Here is a 19312-nt window from a genome sequence, read left to right as displayed (position 1 = left end):
CTCACATCATGGAAATCGCTGCCTAGAGCAACCGATCTCTCTGAGCGACTCAATCTAGAATGTACAGCCTGATTCTCGAGGACCACCACGACCTTCCACTCCCGCCTCCCGCTTCCGGCTTCAATTAGCATTCCACCCTCCCGCATCTCACAGGCGCTTCCCGCTGCAGGATCGGCATACGGCAAACCGTGAATCTTCTTTTCCTCAACCCTGTCCAGTGACCCCGATCATTGGGATTTAAGCCGATGTTGAGGGACAACTGGCGCTGATGGTCTCTCCTCATTCGGCCAATATCATCATAACAATCGCATCACGTTCCCCTCACCGCCCGCCCAGATGGCCCTGTCCACGGGCCATGTGGCCAGCCAGCTAAGGCATCTGATTTATTACAACCTCGATAACAACCTCATTCGAAATGCGCTTTTCCTTGCTGGTCGTCTCCACGCCTTCGAACCCCGATCTTATGAGGCACAGTATCTCCTATCTCTCTGCCATCTTCACAACGGTGAAGTCAAGGCCGCACTGGATTGCAGCCACGGTTCCGGCTCTCGTGGGCTACACGCGGGCTGCGCTTACGTCTTCGCGCAAGCCTGCCTGGATCTAGGGAAGAATTTAGACGGCATCACTGCTTTGGAGCGTAGCAAATCGCTCTGGGCATCCAAAAATCATTGGAGTAAGGTGTTCTGGTATGCTGGTTGGCTCATTCGATCTCGGCGCTAACGAGGGTTTGCTCCAGATAAACACAGCGAAACATCGCGACAACATCTACCGGACGCAGCAGCCGTACACTGTCTTCTTGGAAAATTGTGGAAAGCACACAAAGATGTGGAGAAGGCAGTAGACTGCTATGTGGAATCGCTCAAACTGAACCCATTCATGTGGGATGCTTTCCTGGGACTATGCTCAACTGGTCAGTATTGTTTGCCTTCCAGCAATTTCATCACAAGAAAAGTAAATGCTCACATGGGTCATCACAGGGGTCAACATCCGAGTGCCCAACATATACCAGTTAAGCCCGGAACTCCTCTCCATCATATCTGCCTCTCCCGACGACCTCAATGCCGTTCCGAGCCAGCACCCACAACCCGATAGACCTTATCCCTCTCACCACAGTGTCGACCCTTTCACGGGTCCGACTGTTGACACGACAAACGGAAGCTCGGCGCTTTGGGAACGATTGAAAGGCACTTCTTCTGGCATGAACTCAGGAGCTGCGCCTGTCATACACGAGGGAATGGAAACCCCCAGCGGGCAAAGCAGCAGTGGCTCTGAAGACTTCCGAATCGCAAATGGAGTCACTGAGCCAGACTCCGTCTGGGAGCCACCATTAGCACCAGCCAGGAGAAATCGCACCGTGCAATCAGTGAGCTTGGACCAATCAGGCTATGCACCTCCCAAAATGAAATCTGCGGGAATTAGAACGCGCCCCAGAACTCGCACAGAGCCCGAGGAAACATCCCTGGCTCCCCTAGACCGAGAAATGCCACCTGCGTCAAGATTTGGGGACCGTAAACGGACTGTCTCTGGTCAAGTGGCTCATCCAGCCCCTCCTCAGCCAATGGAGCCAGGAGCACCACAGCGACGGAGTGTGCGGCTGTTCAACCAAATCAAACCCACCACCAGCAAGCTTGCAACCTCTTCGCTCACTGGTCGCGACGGCCGTGAGGTGAAGAAGGTCCGTAATCCTGCCACCAAGGGACGTTCCACTACCACGTCTACTGTGGGCCGCGTAGTTAGCGGTAACCGCAAGCATCTCCCCGACTCCTCCGATACGGATGGGAAAGAACACCGAGTGGGCTCGATTCCTCCTTTGCATTCAGGGCCCCCTCCCTCCCACGAAATGCCGAGAGAACCAAAGAGCTGGAAGCGCTGAATTGGCTCCTAGGCTTGTTTGCGAAGCTCGCATCTGGGTACAGTGCTCTCCGTCGGTACAGGAGTCTTGAAGCAATACAGCACTTCAATTCTCTTTCACAAGGCCAGCGTGAGACTCCTGAGGTGTTAGCCCAGCTAGGTCGTGCTTACTTTGAGCAAGCGTTGTATGACGAGTCCGCCAAGTATTTCGCACGGGTCCAGGTAATGGCGCCATCAAGAGTAGAGGATATGGAGATCTATTCAACTGTTCTTTGGCATCTCAAAAATGACGTGGAGCTGGCCTATCTCGCTCACCAACTTCTCGAGGCGGATCGATTATCACCACAGGCTTGGTGTGCGGTCGGCAATTCTTTCTCACACCAGCGAGATCACGATCAAGCCCTAAAATGTTTCAAGCGGGCTGTCATGCTGGATCCTGGATTCGCCTATGGTTTCACCTTACAAGGTCACGAATACGTGGTCAACGAAGAATACGACAAGGCTTTGGATGCCTATCGCCAGGGCGTCAATGCAGAGAATCGCCACTACAACGCCTGGTATGGGCTGGGCACCGTGTACGACAAGATGGGCAAACTGGAATTTGCTGAACAGCACTTCCGGAATGCCGCTACAATAAACCCGAACAACGCTGTTCTGATCTGCTGCATGGGCCTGGTTTCGGAGAGGATGAATAACCCACGAAATGCTCTTTTGCACTATGAACGAGCATGTTCTGTGGCTCCGCAGTCCGTTCTGGCTCGCTTCCGCAAGGCCCGCGTCTTGATGAAATTGCAAGAATTCAATGTTGCCTTGGCTGAGTTGAAATGCCTTAAAGATATCGCGCCTGATGAAGCCAACGTGCACTACCTCCTTGGTAAGTTGTACAAGACTCTTCACGACAAGGGTAACGCTATCAAGCACTTCACAACCGCACTCAATCTCGATCCCAAGGTCAGTGTCCCTTCCCTATTGACATTTGTAGTCCTACTGAAATTCGTTACTGATCTTTTGTGCCTTCAACTGGCTCATAGGCCGCACAATTCATTAAAGACGCAATGGAGTGCCTCGACGATGATGACATGGAAGATGCGGACATAGCTTAAGGCGGCTGAGAATCTCGATTGGATCTCCTTTCCTCTCTTTTTCTTCATCCCTGTGATTGACGCACTACTTTTGGGTCCGTGAGTCTTGATGCGAATGACGCCAATCTACGCTCTCTGGGTGGTGTCATGAGCCTTTGTGCTTTTTCTTTTTTACAAGGGTCGGGACGAGTTTCAAACAACATCATGGGCTAGCGTTCTGTCTGCTTGGTGTCCCTGGGATTTGGCGTCCGGGCAGGTTGGCTTCTTTTTTACAAGCATTCAGCATCCGGCGTGGTGGTTTTTGTACATTAATTCATGACGTTTGGATCTCGACGATGAAGCGTGGCGTGAAAGTATGGGTCCAAACCTGCATTCTTACGATTTGCGACCATTCTTCCTTATCTTTGTGACCCGTATGCTTCTTCTGTAGTCAATCAACCCCCTAGCTCTGAAGGGCATGAGACGTTGGGTGATTGCGCAGAGCACACCGACATGGGAATTCACGGTCAATGATTGAGTATTCCCAACCAGCCTCAAACTTGTCTCAACAATATACTGCCATGAGCTATTCCGTGACCCGCCAAGTCTTATATCTTACAGAAGCCAGGGACCGAAACAGCACGCACGCTGGCTTTCAGCAATACCGAGAGTGATGCTCTGGCAAGACTGGTGGACTCCCACGCCTCCATATCAGCCCGCTTGGACCCTCCTTTTGTGGTGCCTGCTGCGTGATGCCGTCATATGCCGCGGTCAGCTGGCGGTGAGTCGGCCCAGGGCAGAAATCGGCATCTTTTGACTTGGTCCCCGCCATCTGATCGCATTCGTCCTTGCTGCTTGAACGCTGTTCGTGCCTTTTCGGTCCTCCTGATTCTCGCTGTCTGTGGGTTCTGGTGTCAATATTTGACGAAGATACGTAAGTTGAGCCTTCTGCGCATCGATCTTTTCGTCATTCTCTTGACGCTTCACTAAGGACACGCTGTGTTACTCATCAGATCAAATCTTCCTCAGAAACCCACTGCGATGTCGTTTACTTCCTATTTGACAACGGGTGTCGGTGCCTACGTAGCCATCACATTGTTTCTCTTCACACTGGGGCAAAAAGTGCCCCGGGCGGCCTTCGTTGCGCGCTGCCTCGCTGCGTACGCCTCGCTCCTCGTATGCGCGATCTACGGTGTCGTCGCTTCTATTGTCCTTCGTCTGGTCGGCTATGGCCGTGTCTCTCAGTGGGCGACTGCCCGGAGTTTCAAATGGGTGATGCGGCTCACCACTGGTGTAACGTTCGACATCATCGAGGGCAAAGAGCATCTCTCTACACGTCCGGCCATTTTTGTGGGTAACCACCAGTCCGAGCTGGATGTCTTGATGCTGGGGCATATCTTCCCACCATACTGCAGCGTCACCGCGAAAAAGTCCTTACGCAATGTCCCCTTCCTCGGCTGGTTCATGACCTTGTCGCGGACTGTGTTCATTGACCGGGCCAACCGAGAGAATGCCATGAAGGCGTTCGATGGAGCGGTCAAGGAGATGCGTGAGCACCGCCAGAGTGTGTTCATCTTCCCCGAAGGCACACGAAGCTACTCTGATGAGCCTACTCTGCTGCCATTCAAGAAGGGCGCCTTCCACCTGGCCGTGAAGGCTGGCGTACCAATTGTCCCCGTTGTCGCTGAGAATTATTCTCATATCATGTCACCTCGTAATCTGCGTTTCAACGCCGGCACTATCAAGATCAAGGGTATGTCCAATGGGTTTTCCATTTTGAGAATGAGCTGGGAATCTGATGGACCTTTGAATTCTAGTTTTGCCTCCCATCGAAACCAAGAATATGACCCCCGCCGACGTGGATCAGTTGACGGTATTAACTCGGGAGTCCATGCTCGAGGCGATGATGAGCATGGCCAAGCACAATCACAAGATTGAGCCCACGCGCAGCAACGGAGTATCGACTGGTATTCAGATCTAAGATCTGGCAGTGAGACAATTCTTCGACCCATTCCCCTCAGCCCGGCTACGCGATGCTGCGAATGACGATCACGTGTCTCAAAAATTTCCATGCTTCATGCAGATCATGAGAGAATCCAGCTTTCTCGAAATTATGACCACAACAATCATTCAACCTGGCAAAACATCCAGGTGGTTGGATTGTGCGCCAAAAGACCGGATAATGCTTATTTCCCCGGCCTGATGGCTCGAAATTGCTGCATTGGATGATTCATTTCCGAACATGCTCAACTTCCTATTGTTTCTGCTATCTATACTTATCATATCAGGTCTACTTTTCCATTGCACACGCTAGTTCAGGGTTTTTTGTGATGTTATATTTCCGTCGTGCCTTGGGCGAATGTATATACCACGAAGCCTCCAAGAATGCCATGGATTGCTCCATGTCGAGATACCCTTGTTATTCGAACTATTGACTACTTCTTTATCCCTCCGTCTTGCCTCGGCGACAGAAAATCTCTATCTGCGTACAAAGTTCCCGACATGGAGATGGTACTTTTGCCTTGAATGTTTGTTTTTGATTGACCGGGTGCCCATTCATTTGACTAGGATTCAAAACAGCGTAATCCACGATACCAGTGAACTGTAATTCATTCAACGAAATTTTGCCATGAAGGTGATATAGTTCTTTCCGAGTCTCGTCCACGTCAATGAGAACATCTTCCCTTGGCGCAAGACCGGATGTCACGATCGATGTCGACTTGTTGCACGGGCAACCAAGGATCGAGAATCTCAGACCCCGGATTCCACGGATTAGGTTGTCCCAGAGCCAGGCGGGTGCTAATGGGAATTCGATCTCCCGCACTTTCGTTCGCAATGTCTTCGCCAACAAGACTACATGTACTGTCTTGATAAAGCGGACCAACTGGACACCCCTGACCAGCAGTGGCGATGACGTAATCGGTCCCAAAGGCCTCGAGCTGCAGACGTACGCCCTCGATCAGCTTGCCGTGCTTAGAAACCTTGATGTCTGAATATGGCGTACCCCAATCGCCAGGGGCTGTAGACCTCTGCGGCGGTGACGTGGCTGGGACAGGCGGGGGGATGACATTTGAGAATTCGAGTTCCTGCAGCCATTCGGCTAGAAGCGCTTCGCCTGTCATTTTCAGATAGGCTTCTTTCAAAGCCCAATGCGAGAAGAATATGCGAAGACCATAGTTGATCATCGTCGCTTCATCGTCCTTTGGGAACGCATCGGCGAGGCCCAGTTGTCGCGCTCGACGAAGAGTCAAGAAGGGCTCCTGAATCTGCCCCATTTCTTGTGGAGAGAATACTGAGCTAAAGGCTGAGATGAACTCGGAATAGTCCGAGCCTGTCGTTATTGGCTTGCGCCGCTCGTTGACGCATGTTATGTCGATTCCAATTCTCGGCGGCACGGGTATCGCGCCTCCAAAGGAGGCTTGTCTCGCAAGTTGCTCCTGAGATGGAGCAATCACACCCGCGAGAATGGTCAGGGAGGCCTGATGGCTCACGTTGAATTCCACTTGCGTGTGTGATTTGGACGCATAGTACGGTCGGCCCTCGGGCTTGGGTGTACGACTAAGCACGATTTGGTCCCAAGGGACACCGCAAGCATGGTGCACAAACAGGTACTTCAAAAGTTGAGACGCCAGCGACATGCGCCGATCGGATGCAAAATGATATCTCTTGACTGCTTCTTGCTCTGTTGGACTTAGGGCATCTATCAATGGAAGGTCAAGACCCTCGGCCTCCCATTTTCGAGAATCGATAAACCATCGGACCAGCGTTGGAAGGCCGTGCGACACTCGTTCGGCCTTCGTTCCGAACATTGCTGATTGGGTACCAGCGGATCCGATCTTGTCGGTAGTCATTGCAGTCTTCTGAGATAGAATTCAATCAAGGGACGCGAGAGCCCTGCGAGCATTGATGTTGCGGCTCCAAGGTTTGGCTGTTGATCATAAACTGCAGCTGTTCGTGGGATGTTGAAGGATCAATAAGCACGTCGGCATAACGTCCAGTGATCAGCGAATTTGCATGTTGCACCAGCCACGACTGCGGGCTGGCCATCGGCCGACAACAATGATTCCCCAACCCCGCGATCGGTCGACCCGCCAGGGGAAGAATGAGCGGGTCTCACGTGGCAAAATTGGAGGCGGTCAAAGATAAGAGTGTCCCGATAAGGTTTTGCCTCCGCGGAAAGTCTAACATCACGTGTCTGTAGAGTCATATATACAGGGATCGATCGTCGTTGAATTCTTGACGTTGTCACTGCTGTTGAAAATATGCCTGTCACCGTTGGGGTCCTCGCTTTGCAAGGCGCTTTCATTGAACATGTGAAGCTCCTGAAGACGGCAGCTGAGCAAGAAGGCTTCACAGACTGGGATTTTATCGAAGTCCGCACGCCACAAGAGCTGGAGAAGTGCGATGGACTAGTGTTGCCCGGAGGCGAAAGCACTACAATGTCTCTTGTCGCAGCTCGCTCTAATCTCTTGGAACCGTTGCGAGAATTCGTCAAGTGAGTATATCTCATTCTTGAACTTGTTTCCTTAGTGGTCGATCTAGGTCTAACGGCGAAGTAATCATGCAGAGTTCATCGTAAGCCCACTTGGGGTACATGCGCCGGTTTGATCCTTCTCGCCGAGTCTGCGAACAAGACAAAGAAGGGTGGCCAGGAGTTGATTGGAGGTCTGGATGTTCGTGTCAACCGAAACCACTTTGGTCGACAGACCGAGAGCTTCCAGGGCCCTCTTGAACTGCCCTTCTTGGGCGAAGGCGCCGCGCCGTTCCCCGCCGTCTTCATCCGAGCACCCATTGTCGAGTGCATATTACCACCACAGTCAGGCATTCAAGAGGAGGAAGCTCAGCGCGAGGACACTATCACCGCACCTTCCAGGCCCGCGAGAAACTCGGTCGCCGAGTCCGCCAATAAGGACGTCGAGGTGATGGCCACCTTGACCGGGTCAGCCGCGCGCCATGCTACGCAAGGCCGCGATGTCAGCCCAGACCAAGAGCTGGGCGATGTGGTGGCTGTCCGTCAAGGAAATGTGTTTGGGACCAGTTTCCACCCCGAGTTGACAGGGGATTCCAGAATTCATGCTTGGTGGTTGCACCAGGTGCAAGATGCCGTGAAGAGGAGGCAGAAGCGCAGCTCATAAACATGCATGTGTTCGCGGAGGATGAACACTTGAGGCGCGGACTTTGCATGCTGCAATAAGGTTCTCGTGTAAATAATACATCATTAGAATAGACAAAGTTCTCAGATCCTGCTAAATTGATTTCGCAGCCGTTGTAAATATCATAAAACGCCAGTTTTGCGGCCTTGTCGGTGCTATTGTTGTACAACAACTTTGTTACCTTCCCTCGCCGTATTGCTCCTCCTCTCGTTGGCGCTGCTCGTCGTATGCTCGGCCATAACCACCACGTCCAGGGTCGTATTCTTCACGATATTCGTCGCGAACCTGCCCACCAGACTTACCGCGTCTAATGAAGAAGATCGTCAGGCGCACTGTCAACAACCACGGGCGAGAGAACAAAGAAGGTGATACGTACCCGTATTGCCGTCCCTCCTCAAATCCAGGATCCAAGTCTGTTCGAATAATGCGCTCATCCAACTTTGTTCCTCCGATATATTTCAGGCAATCCAGAGCATCTTGGTGAGTGTAGTATTCGACAAAGCAAAATCCGCAGGGCGTCTTGTTGAAGCGATCGAGACCCATGACCAGGCGCTTGATCTCGCCACACCTAGAGAAATAAATCAGAGATTACTCTACTGCATCGAGACTATCGAGGTGAAACTCACTTGGAGAATAGCTCGTGAATCTGTTCCTCTGTCGTGTAGAATGACCTAGAAAAGGAATCAGTCAACCGCCCACGGAGCCGTTGGCGCGTCACGTACAAGTTGCCCACATAGAGCGTAGTCGCATCCTTCAGCTTCGCCATGGGGTCCTCTCGCTCCGGCTCGTCGTCGTCATTGTATCTGCTGCGCCGCTTGTTCTGCCGTAGTGAAGGGTTTCAATCAGTATGACGAAACGAGGTTCCAATCAGCTATCGCATTGTTTCTTACCTTGCCCACGTAGTAGGCACTAGGCCTGTCTAAGCGATCAACGGTATTGATAGCTAGTGTGCTCATAGTGAAGACTGTTGAGGGCGGTAGAAGTTGTCTGTAAAGGAAAGTATGATGGTCGGGGAGCGTGACAGCGGCGACAAAGGGAAGCTCGGAGCTCGGAGGGAGTCTTGGCATCGCTAAATTCCACGATCGATCAATAACCCTGGGCGAGCATACCTGCTAGCTACTTACTCAAAGTACTTCCTACGTTTCACGCTTCCCTCGACACGGAGGACGTTTTTTCTTTCTCTCTTTCTCTCGACAGCTCCTTTCTGACCGGACCCAGTGTGATTTAGTATTCCTCGACTGAGTCATGCCAAAGGTCAATAGCTATGCGCCCGCTTGGCTTTACCGGCCATCGCCTGGCGCCAATCTCTTTGCGAGCAACCCTGAAAAGACCTCTACGGATGATTCGCTGAAACAAAGCAAAAATACCACTGCTGACGGTCCGGTCAAAACAATTGCGAAGAGAGCGAATGAAGTCTTTGCCGTCGTTGACAACGAGATTCGGTGGTCCAATTTGGCGCGTTTGAAGGATCAATGGCAGCAGCAGGAAAGGCAGAAGAAAACAAAGACGCAAGCTGATGAATCTTCTGCTCCATCTTATCGAGTACGTCACTACTGTTGCTCTGCAGTTCATCTTCCAAATTGAAGCTTTGTATTGCGTGACTCATGATTGACTTCTACTTCGCAGGTGCTTGCTGTTCCCGTTTACGGGCGTATCAAACAAATTCTCCCGTCCCCCAATGGCGCGTTCCTGGCGATTGTCGCCGAGAATACAGTGCACATTGCCGTGCTTCCCGACTCCTCGCATCTCTCTTCTCCAGACAAGGCCCCGATTCGACTGAAGACATATCAGCTTGGCCCGACCACTCATGTGCTTCCACAAGCCCCCGTCGTATCCGCGCTTTGGCACCCTCTTGGCCTGCACACCAATCTGGGCGGCTGTCTGGTTACTATTACCGCTGATGCTGCCGTGCGAGTATGGGAGCTGGATCGCAACAACCACTGGTCCTTTGATCAACCAACATTAGCCGTGGACCTGCAGAAGCTGGTTGACGGTACCTCCTCTGAACAAGACTTTGCTCCGTCTGGGTTCGGTAAGAATAAGGGATTTTCGGCTGATGTCATTGACATGGAGGTCGCATCAGCCTGCTTCGCAGGTAACGGGAATGACAAAGAGAATGCTTGGGCACCGATGACCCTGTGGATCGCGATGAAGCCCGGTGATCTTTACGCTCTGTGTCCATTGTTGCCGTCCAAGTGGCAAGCCCCTTCCGCAACGATTCCCTCGCTTTCTTCTGCCATCATTCCCAAGCTGTCTGCTCTCGAAGAAGCGCCCGAAGACGTTGAAGAAGAGCTGATCGCCGCCCGACAGCAGTACGAATGGCTCAAAGAGATCGATGAACAAGAGCCTGCACATCTCTCTACAGACTCAAACCTGATTCCGGGTGCCGATGTCTTCTCTCGGCCCAGCAATCCCAGCCCCATCCCTCGCCTGCAGGGCCCATTTCGATTTGAGACTGGAGATGAGCTTGATGATCTCGATCTGCGGGATATTCTCGTGATTGCATCCAAGCTTGATGCAGAAGATCTGATGGCTGGAGAAGACGACGAATCGGCAGCGAACTCCAATGATCAAGACAAACTCTCTGCAACAGTTGTGTGCTTGACTAATGGCAATGGACGCGTTCACATCTGCTTGGAACTGGATGGCGTAGAAGGCCAATGGCTTCCTCGGTCAAAGAAGGGTGCCTTCCGCACGCCGATCTCAGAGCCTGCTGACCTGGTTTTAGTCGAGTCCTTGGACACCATTAGATCCACTGGCGCGGAACCCACCACCTGGCCTACTTTCACCAAGGATGTGCATTCGCCATACTCATTCTTTGTAACAACGGCATCTAATGTTGTTCACTTTTCCCTGGCATCCTGGGTGCAACGACTGGAGTCTGAACTACAGGCCGAGGACACGTCAGGATCAGGTTTCCGTCTGCAGATCCTTTGCAGCGGAAACGTCGTCCAAAGGGAAAAGATCCTACAAGCTTCGGATGCGGACGTTGCCGCCTCGAGCGATCACCTTGCGACTTCATTAGTGTTCTACGACTTCGACCTTGGCTACATGCTTCTCACGTCCCTTCCTTCCAATCCATATGCAGCGGTCATGGATGGACCTGAGGATGCGTTTTCAGCAACCATGGAGCTTCGCACTTATGACTACAAGGCAAGTGCAGACGCGTCTTCGACGCCATTGCCCCCTCACCGAGCCCCATACCAAGTCCCTGCAATCTTCTACGCAAAGTCGCCCCTTGAGACCTTTGTCGAGAAGCATGTGCCGCATCGTCAGCGGCACACTCTCAAAGAGCAGGTTCGACTATCTCCTGCGACTCTGGACTTAGTGACTACCGCTCATCGCGTGCTCTCCGCCCACACCAACGCTCTGGAGCGAGCAGCATCGGACTTGTTCCGCCGCTGTGAAAGACTCCAGGGCGAGATGAAGGACCAATTGAAACAACTTTCAGATGTTGCTGAACGCATCCAGGGCGTGGCTAGCGAGATCGGAGAGGATGGAAATCGCAAGCAAGGCTCACGCAACGGTGACGCCCTCGACAAGCGGCTGCAGGCGGCAAAGGATAAGCAGGATGAGATCACACGGAGATACGAGGCACTGCGCAAGAAACTCCTCAATTCTGGCGGACGCCCCTTGAGTCAGAGGGAGAAAGCGTGGATTTCAGAAGTCAAGTCTCTAAACGCTTCCATCGATGAAGAGGAGCCTGAAACGAATGAGACACATGAACAGCTGAAACAGCGCCTGGAAACTGTGAGTTTGGTTCTTCTCTGTGTTGACAGCTTCGCCTTTCATGCTAACGCCCACTCTAGGTCAAGAATCTCGCAAATGAGCTTGTGGCTGAGGCTAAGAACCTCAGTGCGAAGGCTTCGTCCCCTGAGCCTGGCAGTCCCGCGTCCCCAGGCGGTGCTCAGCCAAAGGTGCCACAGCGGCTCCAGCGGGCCAAGGTTGCAGACGCGATGAGAATGGTTGAACGAGAGTAAGTCTACGTCTCATAAAACGCACCATTGTTACCTTATAAGGCATTGGAGGCTAACGATTATTATCATACTTAGATCTGCGGTTATTGAGGCAATCACGTCTCGTCTCGAGCGATTGCATACCAGTCTATGATGGACCATGTATGGAGTGAACTTATCGGGCTTGCCGTCTGTCAATTCAGGTACATTGTTTTACCACGCCATTATCAGAAGCTAGCAGAATCCATGATGTGGTTCTGATCACCAGTCACCATGATCTTATTTTCGTTTCCACCGCGCCTATTTCTGGCTTAAATATAGTCATGATTGCTCTCTCTTCCCGCTAGTTCCGCATAGAAGCGAGGTTAAAGCGTAAGCAGACGCTCATATCATTACTAACGATTCAAAGCTGTAGAGACATCATCTATTGTTCTTCCCTCTTCGAGCCCGATAATTTCTCCAAATTCTGTGTGGCCTAACTGGATCACAGACCCTGCTCGCATCACCGAGAACATCCGTTCCAACAACCCATCTAGGTAATCGCTGTGTATCAGACTCAGCCGTGTGTGAGCTTAGTCCAGTTCGAAATGGTCTCAATTCTGGGTCGTATTCGTCGGTATATGTATCTGCATCAGTATCAACAGAGGTATCAGATTTGCTGTCCTCATGTAAAGCTTTCGCTAATTGCTCATCGCCTTTTTCAGAGATAAATGCTTCATCGTCGAGACTTGCAATCGCTGCGGAGTTGTCTGTTGTCGATAATTGAGGCAAAAGAGTATGAGTTACTACCCGGTGATCAGCTGTGATGTTCTGGGATCTCGCGCATTCCTGGCAACTGTGTGAGTTGTTATGGGTTATAAGGAATATTGAGCCCCAGCATAGGTCAGTGGGCTTGCAAAGAAGATCACGGATAGTCCATATGCAGCCGCAAAGGTGGTATTTCTGGGTCCAGATGATACACATTTTCCTGGAGACGTCGCTTTGCAGATGACTGTTTTGCGCAGAATAAAATCAAACCTGTTCGAAATGGGCAATCTTTATATACAATAGTATAGAGCACTACGACTTGTGATTTTTTCTCTTGTCGATCATATGAAGCCCGCGACTGCTCGGTTAAAACAATGAAGGCTGGCAAAGAGCCGCGGAGAGAAAGAATGGTACTAGGTTAACAGTGATAAAAAAGAAAGGATTGAATGTCATTGTATATTGGACAAAGTAGGTTAACAAAGGCACAATTTCGGGTGTGCACATGTCGTCTTTCAGAAACAGGAAATCCCAACGATCGCGAAAAGATTGAAGGCTTTTTCATACATGACAGATGTAGGAACAGCACTGCATATCACTTGCTCGGTGCTATTTGCGACCAGACAATGTGCATATGTATATGCTATGTGGAGGAAATGCGATCATCTCGTTTGGAGAAAATCAGAGCGCCATGTAACTTGCGCCTCTGCTCGGTAAGTGTAAAAATGATTCGGGAATTGTAGTTATACATGGTCGTGGGAGGCGTGAGGAAATCGTAAATCGGGCAGTTCGTGACGAGGCCGAGGCTGTGGCCGCGGTGTAAAGGGTGAGTGAAACGCGGTCATGAACGAGCTCAGTATGAGAACGGACTAAATGGGAACGTGGAAGAGGTACTCCGCAGTATTCATCATATTAGCAATGACAGTCTCGGGATCATCAGCACGTTCCCGGATGAGCCGGTAGAGGTCGCTCACGCTCTGTTCCCAACTGGGTAGTCTCATTCTACGCAGAAAGGGCAGCCACTGGTTCTGGTGCTTCATAAATTCATGTCTCCACCAGTAGCTCCATGCCTCGAAGTCGTGCTGTGCCATACGCTGCGCGGTGAGACAGACATCCAGTCTTATGAAGCGATATTGAACCCAGTCAACAGACAGCACGGTATGCATGCGTCGCTCGAAGATAGCGGTCGTTTGCAAATAGGCCCGGTAGTTCATGCGGAGTTGAAGGGCAAGGCTTGGAATCTTCGCGGCTGGGCTACTGGACGGCCAGGTTCCGTCCTCAGGCTCAGGACTCGTCTTTCCTTTCTTCTCGTCGAGAAGTTCGAGGGCATGCACATGGTTCTCGAGAACAAGGCTTATGCCTCGAGGGCAAAGACCGACAAGATGATTATCCAGTGCATTTTGTAGCATACGTAGGCCATTAATCACAGACCAGGCAGCATCGATGAGTCTCTCGTGCTTATCACGAAGGTCTTTTGGCAGTCGGAGATAGGCTGGAGGTCTGAGATCCTCTGGCGTCCCGCGGTAGCCAAAGACTGTGTCGTTGTCGGAAGGGTCCTTGACAGGGAACGGTGCTTGGCGATACTCGGTGGAGAGCGTAGAATTCAAAACAACGGGCACCATTCTCAGAGGCTCGATGGGCTCCATGGCGTCTTCCCAGGAGGTGGATTCCATGGTGGACTTGATGCAAAGCGCGACAGTAGACTGAAAAATTGTTGAATAGGTAAGACTGAAGAACGTCGTGGCGCTGTGAGAGAAGCATGTTGACACAGGACTGAAAGAGTCGCCATGACGATCCACGCCCACAAACACATTGCACAACATTCGTTAGCGGAGTTGCAGCGGAGCAAACAACTTCGGATGTGTATCTATAGGGAATCAGCTATTGAAGCGCCTTCCTCGCTACCACCTCCAGTCATGAGGAGTTCAACGGTCGTCCAATCATTCCGGAACCACCTAGATCTCAGAAGATGGCCATTGAACTATCAGACCGAATCAAATGGTGACGGTAGCAAGAGGCACGATGTATAAAATTACAAGTACCAACTCACAAGGCTTAGACCCCGCTCAATCCAAAGATTCGGGCTCATTTTGCAACGACGCCTCTGAATCCTTGCTTGAGCCATAAGTGAGCCATATGCGAGAGACAGAGACTTCAATATCCCGTTCCACTGCAGGGTCATCTAGAACACTGCGAGTAGTTATCAGAGGAAGAAAATTTGAAGAAACAGATACCCGATGGATCGAAGATCTTGCTAGATTCAGCTATCCTAGGAAACGCTGGGCATGTGAAACTATTTACTGGATCCTGCTAGCAAGTGATTAGCTTAAGAACTTGGCAAGTGCGTTGACGACGTCAAATTAGAGGACTGAGGTGAGGTCAGGCATACCGCTGAATGAGATGAACCCCACTGGCTGTTTCCACGATGCCGCTGACTTGGCCGGGCTTGAGTGCAAAGGCGGCATCCTCAAATTCCTTTTGCATCTCTCCGTGCCCAAAGAAACCGCTGCTTACGCATTAGCATCGCTTGAACAATGTCCCGCAGGACCAATGTAAGACTTACAGGTCACCCTTCTTCCTGGCGCTGCTGCAATCCGATTCTGAAACAGCGATATCACCCAAGGATTCACCAGACTGGATGCGCTGTTCGTAGCCCTTCAAAATCTCAATGGCCTCCTCCTTTGAACGGGTGATGTCTGCCTCTCGCCAGCTGCTTGGGCGACGGCTGTCACGGTGCTTCACGAGAAGGTGGGCGCAACGAATCTTGCCCTCCCCTTGGCCAGCAACATCATTTGAATGTGCCATGGAGTGGTGCGTGGCCATGTACTCTTTCAGAGTCTCGGTATCGGTATCGGCAGGAGGCTCCCAGCGGGACTCTTTTGTGGAGGGATTGAAGTAGTAAGGAAGGTTCTTGGAGTTTGAGTGACGAACCTCCCATCCGGAGGGAAGACCAGTGGCAGCCTATAGAAATCGGTGAGATCATGACTTTCGTGACGCTGATGAGCGGTGAGCACGGACCATTGTGAGATATCAAATAAAGTCAGTGAGGGAAGCTTTCGTTGACAGAATAGGTTGATGCACGAATCATGTATGTATGTAGCCAGGAACTATTCTTGTCCACGCTTATGGCAGAATTGCGGGGGACAGCGACAAACAGTGCAAACATAATGTCGGCCCGGAAACCTCTCTTGATGGCCGCAGAGGGCGGCGGCGGGCTCGGCGTTCCCGCCGCTTGGCTCGAGAATCCATCACGCAGTTGCCAGTCTAGCCAGCCGATCTTTTCTTCGTCCATCTTCGCTCTTCCACACCTCCAAGTCTCATCCATTCATCTCGCTTCTATCTCGCTTTCGCAACCTCTGCTCCCACCGCCCTGCTGCTTCCAGCAACTTGGCACCACGTGACTCCGCTAGTGTGACCTCGTCTCTCTGTCTCACGATTCTTATCTCATCAAGTCTCATCGCAATCGCAATTGCAATCGCTACCATGTCTGCGAGCCCAGTCGCCTCCGGTGCCGCTGATGCGAAGCCCACCGACCAGATTCACTTCCGCTTTTGCCGTGAATGGTAAGTATCTCCTCTTTCGGACTATGTCCTGTCCTACCTGTCATACAGACTAAGCTGATTGAATTATTTAGCTCCAACCTCCTCTACCCTAAGGAGGACCGCCACACCAACCAGCTGATGTTCACTTGCCGCACCTGCCACGTCGGTGAACCGGCGACCTCCCATTGCGTCTATCAAAATAAGCTCAACAGTCAGGTTGGAGACACTGCCGGTGTCACCCAAGATGTGGCCTCCGATCCCACGGTTGGTACTCCCGAGCTCCTCTTCTCCAGCGCGATGAGCCTCCCGGGTTTCTGCGCCTGCTGTGGCGACGAAATCACTTGTGACATCTGCGGCCTCGGATACTTCGTGATCCCCGAGGATGACAAGGCCACCGGCCCCTCCTGCGCGTCGGGTGCCCCCGGCTCCGACCTCCTCGTCGGCTCTGGTACTGTTCGCCAAATCTAGATTTCTAGTGCGCTGACTGTTTGCTACTTTTACCTCCATACAGCTTCCTCGAGCGAACCGGCTTTGTCCAAGCTGCGGTGAAAATGAGGCAGTCTTCTTCCAGTCCCAGCAACGCTCAGCTGAAAGTGGGATGGTGAGATTTTATCCTCCTCATCTTTCATTTTAGGTTGAAGGTTCAGTACTAATTGACGCTGCCAGAAACTTTACTACGTCTGCTGCGCATGCGGAAACGTCTTCCTGTAATTTGCTCTTGTTTATATGGCGCGACACACTCCACCCGGATACCCCCATTCTTTCTTGATTTCCTTAGCTTAGTTTCACGGTGCTTGCATAGGGATGGAGTTTCTTCGGCAAGGGCTGAATTGAATGAAAGTACGCGCGCATTAAAGTCAAGCCAAGTGATTTGTTCCTGGTTCTTGTGTCAAAGTAAATATGATACATGTATGATGATGCTATAGAAGAACAACGCTTTCCCAAAAATCAAACCCAAGTGCAGCCCGAGTTCCGTGGACGGAGGATATTACACATTGATAGGAGCCAACGACAAGATCTTGGACCATTGTTTGCCACGCAGTTCTTGGCCCACGACACCTTTTTTCTTGAGTTAGAGACGTCGACAGAGCACAACAAGCAGCCCCAGTTTGCCTTATTCATCCAATGGGAAAGAAAAGACGGGGTAAACTCACCGTTCATTCGCGTCCCAATAGGGTCCCCAGACTTGTTCACCAGGACACAGGCATTGTCTCCGAACCGGACGACAGTTCCATCCGCCCGCTGCAACTCCTTCTTCACGCGGACCACAACAGCATGGCGAATATCTCCACGACGGACCTTGTTGGCGAGGGCGGTACCGCTGGATCCTTCCGACGTGGCGGCTCTTTGCTTCTGGACGACGACAACGATGCGGTCCCCTGTACGAATCATGGATTATGTAAGAACTGTATGCCGGTTTCAAGGAAGTATGGGAGAAATCGGGTTCCGACTCGTCCTCGTGGTGAGTACTGACCGATTGTCGCGGGCCGCTTCTTCTTTAAGACATTGACGCACTCGACGATCGAGGCACCGGAGTTGTCGATGCAGGTCAGTAATGTCTGGAATATCGGGGTTAGTGATCATGAATATTGTGAGATGAGGGCCGGGTAGTACCTTTAGTTGAATCATTGCTGGTGTGTGAGTGGATTAACTGGTTGTTGGCACCTATGCCGGTATCACGATAATTTGTTCGGCGAGTCGGCGGGCGGAGGGAGGTTGTCCCGAAATGGATGGTTTCTCCGACGAGGTGCCGTCACGGTGGATCAACGTAGTTGATGTAGAAGAGATCAATGGTTTTCAGTCCGAGGTATACGGAAATGCCTTGTATACCACGCGTTTGAAATGAAGTCAACTTTAGCTATAAATATCGTGGCTCTCGGGGCCAGTATCATACATTAAAATTTGTGAGAACTCCGAATTTCATCCTGAGGGAGCTTACCTGGTTGATGCCCGGTCACGCCCGACCCATGAGCAGCCCTCGTCCTGGAATATATTCGCCCGTGCCGGGTACGCCTAACATAAGATCAGGATCAGATCCATACCCCCCTTCGAACATCCTTTGCAAGCTCACAAAGTTGACATACAGCGAAATTCAAATTTGAACCGGCTTGATTTCATGTCATTGTTACGGGTCGGTTACTAGAAATCGACGCCATCGTCAATGCTACAAACACCTTGAGGTCTGAGGATATACCCGACTGAGGCTCGTCGGACGGAAGTGGCTAGATATGGCTATCTTTGTTGACATTCAAGACGACTACTGGAACACACTCGCTACCTCTACTGGACTAATATCTGTATGCTCTTTTACCATGTTCTCTCCATTCGATTTCAGATACGCATAAGAAGCCGCCTAGTCCCTGACATGAACTGGGGATCTGCTGTACAGTGACAACCAGGTACATTTTCATTTGCCAGAACTCGAGTCACGGGGCAATTTGGAACTCAAAGAAACCTACTATTGATCACTCAGACAGGCACCAAGAAAGAGTGACCACCCTTCACTGCCGTCTTTCAATATTTGGAAACAATAGTGGCAGGCGGTATCCTTCATTCGGTAGATTTCCTGCACTGAAATGCGTGGCTGGGCTCGGGCTATCCCCCGGTTACTCTTCTGCATCTTTTTACTCACACGCCCAAATTCCACTTGACTTGACGGAGAGATTGATAAGAGTGTGCCAGCATGGGAAAGGAGTAACTACTCTAGGTAAGACGAAAACATTTTGACACAAATAGAAGAAAGCATAGCTTCAAATCTTGAGAAAGCTTAGGAGGTAACTACGCCGCGACAAAATTCCACCTACTCGGAGATGTCTGAAGATTGTCCAAGGACTGAGCGACACCTCATAAACTCGAAGTACGTGAATGTAAATGAGATGAACATGAAGTTTGAGTTTCTTCAGAGACGAAGTGGTCTACTCGTCGAATATTGGAGGTTGCTTCATCGTACTCAAGGGCTTACGCGATGCTATAAGATAAAGCGAAGTTAACAGGTGAAAGGCTGG

General features: G+C 51.2%; 10 protein-coding genes across 10 annotated transcripts; 5 read left to right on the top strand and 5 right to left on the bottom strand.

Moving 5' to 3' along the window:
• Positions 1–336: 336 nt before the first annotated feature.
• Positions 337–2954, top strand: N7539_005484 (anaphase promoting complex subunit bimA; the record flags this gene model as incomplete). Its single annotated transcript, XM_056935086.1, has 5 exons — positions 337–686; positions 747–910; positions 978–1739; positions 1886–2802; positions 2883–2954. The coding sequence occupies 5 exons, from the start codon at positions 337–339 to the stop codon at positions 2952–2954; spliced, it is 2265 nt and encodes a 754-aa protein (XP_056790280.1).
• Positions 2955–3953: 999 nt separating this feature from the next.
• Positions 3954–4893, top strand: N7539_005483 (1-acylglycerol-3-phosphate O-acyltransferase SLC1; the record flags this gene model as incomplete). Its single annotated transcript, XM_056935085.1, has 2 exons — positions 3954–4665; positions 4730–4893. The coding sequence occupies 2 exons, from the start codon at positions 3954–3956 to the stop codon at positions 4891–4893; spliced, it is 876 nt and encodes a 291-aa protein (XP_056790279.1).
• Positions 4894–5578: 685 nt separating this feature from the next.
• Positions 5579–6721, bottom strand: N7539_005482 (4'-phosphopantetheinyl transferase family protein; the record flags this gene model as incomplete). The annotated part of the gene is made up of 1 exon (XM_056935084.1): positions 5579–6721. The coding sequence occupies one exon, from the start codon at positions 6719–6721 to the stop codon at positions 5579–5581; it is 1143 nt and encodes a 380-aa protein (XP_056790278.1).
• Positions 6722–7174: 453 nt separating this feature from the next.
• Positions 7175–8047, top strand: N7539_005481 (pyridoxal 5'-phosphate synthase glutaminase subunit PdxT; the record flags this gene model as incomplete). Its single annotated transcript, XM_056935083.1, has 2 exons — positions 7175–7407; positions 7480–8047. 2 exons carry the CDS (start codon positions 7175–7177, stop codon positions 8045–8047), a joined length of 801 nt encoding a protein of 266 aa, XP_056790277.1.
• A 195-nt stretch (positions 8048–8242) lies between these two features.
• Positions 8243–9021, bottom strand: N7539_005480 (nuclear cap-binding protein subunit CBC2; the record flags this gene model as incomplete). Its single annotated transcript, XM_056935082.1, has 5 exons — positions 8243–8372; positions 8442–8633; positions 8692–8736; positions 8788–8885; positions 8956–9021. 5 exons carry the CDS (start codon positions 9019–9021, stop codon positions 8243–8245), a joined length of 531 nt encoding a protein of 176 aa, XP_056790276.1.
• A 289-nt stretch (positions 9022–9310) lies between these two features.
• On the top strand, positions 9311–12175 carry N7539_005479 (uncharacterized protein; the record flags this gene model as incomplete). Its single annotated transcript, XM_056935081.1, has 4 exons — positions 9311–9607; positions 9692–11815; positions 11875–12041; positions 12118–12175. The coding sequence occupies 4 exons, from the start codon at positions 9311–9313 to the stop codon at positions 12173–12175; spliced, it is 2646 nt and encodes an 881-aa protein (XP_056790275.1).
• Positions 12176–13634: 1459 nt separating this feature from the next.
• On the bottom strand, positions 13635–14438 carry N7539_005478 (Peptidyl-prolyl cis-trans isomerase ssp-1; the record flags this gene model as incomplete). The annotated part of the gene is made up of 1 exon (XM_056935080.1): positions 13635–14438. The coding sequence occupies one exon, from the start codon at positions 14436–14438 to the stop codon at positions 13635–13637; it is 804 nt and encodes a 267-aa protein (XP_056790274.1).
• Positions 14439–14831: 393 nt separating this feature from the next.
• Positions 14832–15786, bottom strand: pin1 (peptidylprolyl isomerase ESS1; the record flags this gene model as incomplete). Its single annotated transcript, XM_056935079.1, has 4 exons — positions 14832–14955; positions 15155–15271; positions 15329–15726; positions 15784–15786. 4 exons carry the CDS (start codon positions 15784–15786, stop codon positions 14832–14834), a joined length of 642 nt encoding a protein of 213 aa, XP_056790273.1.
• A 390-nt stretch (positions 15787–16176) lies between these two features.
• N7539_005476 (DNA-directed RNA polymerase II core subunit RPB9) lies at positions 16177–17018 on the top strand (the record flags this gene model as incomplete). The annotated part of the gene is made up of 4 exons (XM_056935078.1): positions 16177–16328; positions 16400–16760; positions 16819–16908; positions 16974–17018. Coding segments are annotated over 4 exons (648 nt in total), but the record flags the coding sequence as incomplete, so codon positions are not given.
• Positions 17019–17295: 277 nt separating this feature from the next.
• On the bottom strand, positions 17296–17936 carry N7539_005475 (mitochondrial 54S ribosomal protein uL14m; the record flags this gene model as incomplete). Its single annotated transcript, XM_056935077.1, has 4 exons — positions 17296–17366; positions 17462–17686; positions 17782–17866; positions 17922–17936. The coding sequence occupies 4 exons, from the start codon at positions 17934–17936 to the stop codon at positions 17296–17298; spliced, it is 396 nt and encodes a 131-aa protein (XP_056790271.1).
• Positions 17937–19312: the final 1376 nt, after the last annotated feature.

The sequence above is a fragment of the Penicillium diatomitis genome, assembly GCF_028827545.1.
Source record: "Penicillium diatomitis strain IBT 30728 chromosome Unknown utg000005l_segment0_segment0, whole genome shotgun sequence".
Lineage (NCBI taxonomy): Eukaryota > Fungi > Ascomycota > Eurotiomycetes > Eurotiales > Aspergillaceae > Penicillium > Penicillium diatomitis.
Note: the sequence above shows the minus strand (reverse complement) of the source record. Positions and strands in the feature narration are given on the sequence as shown.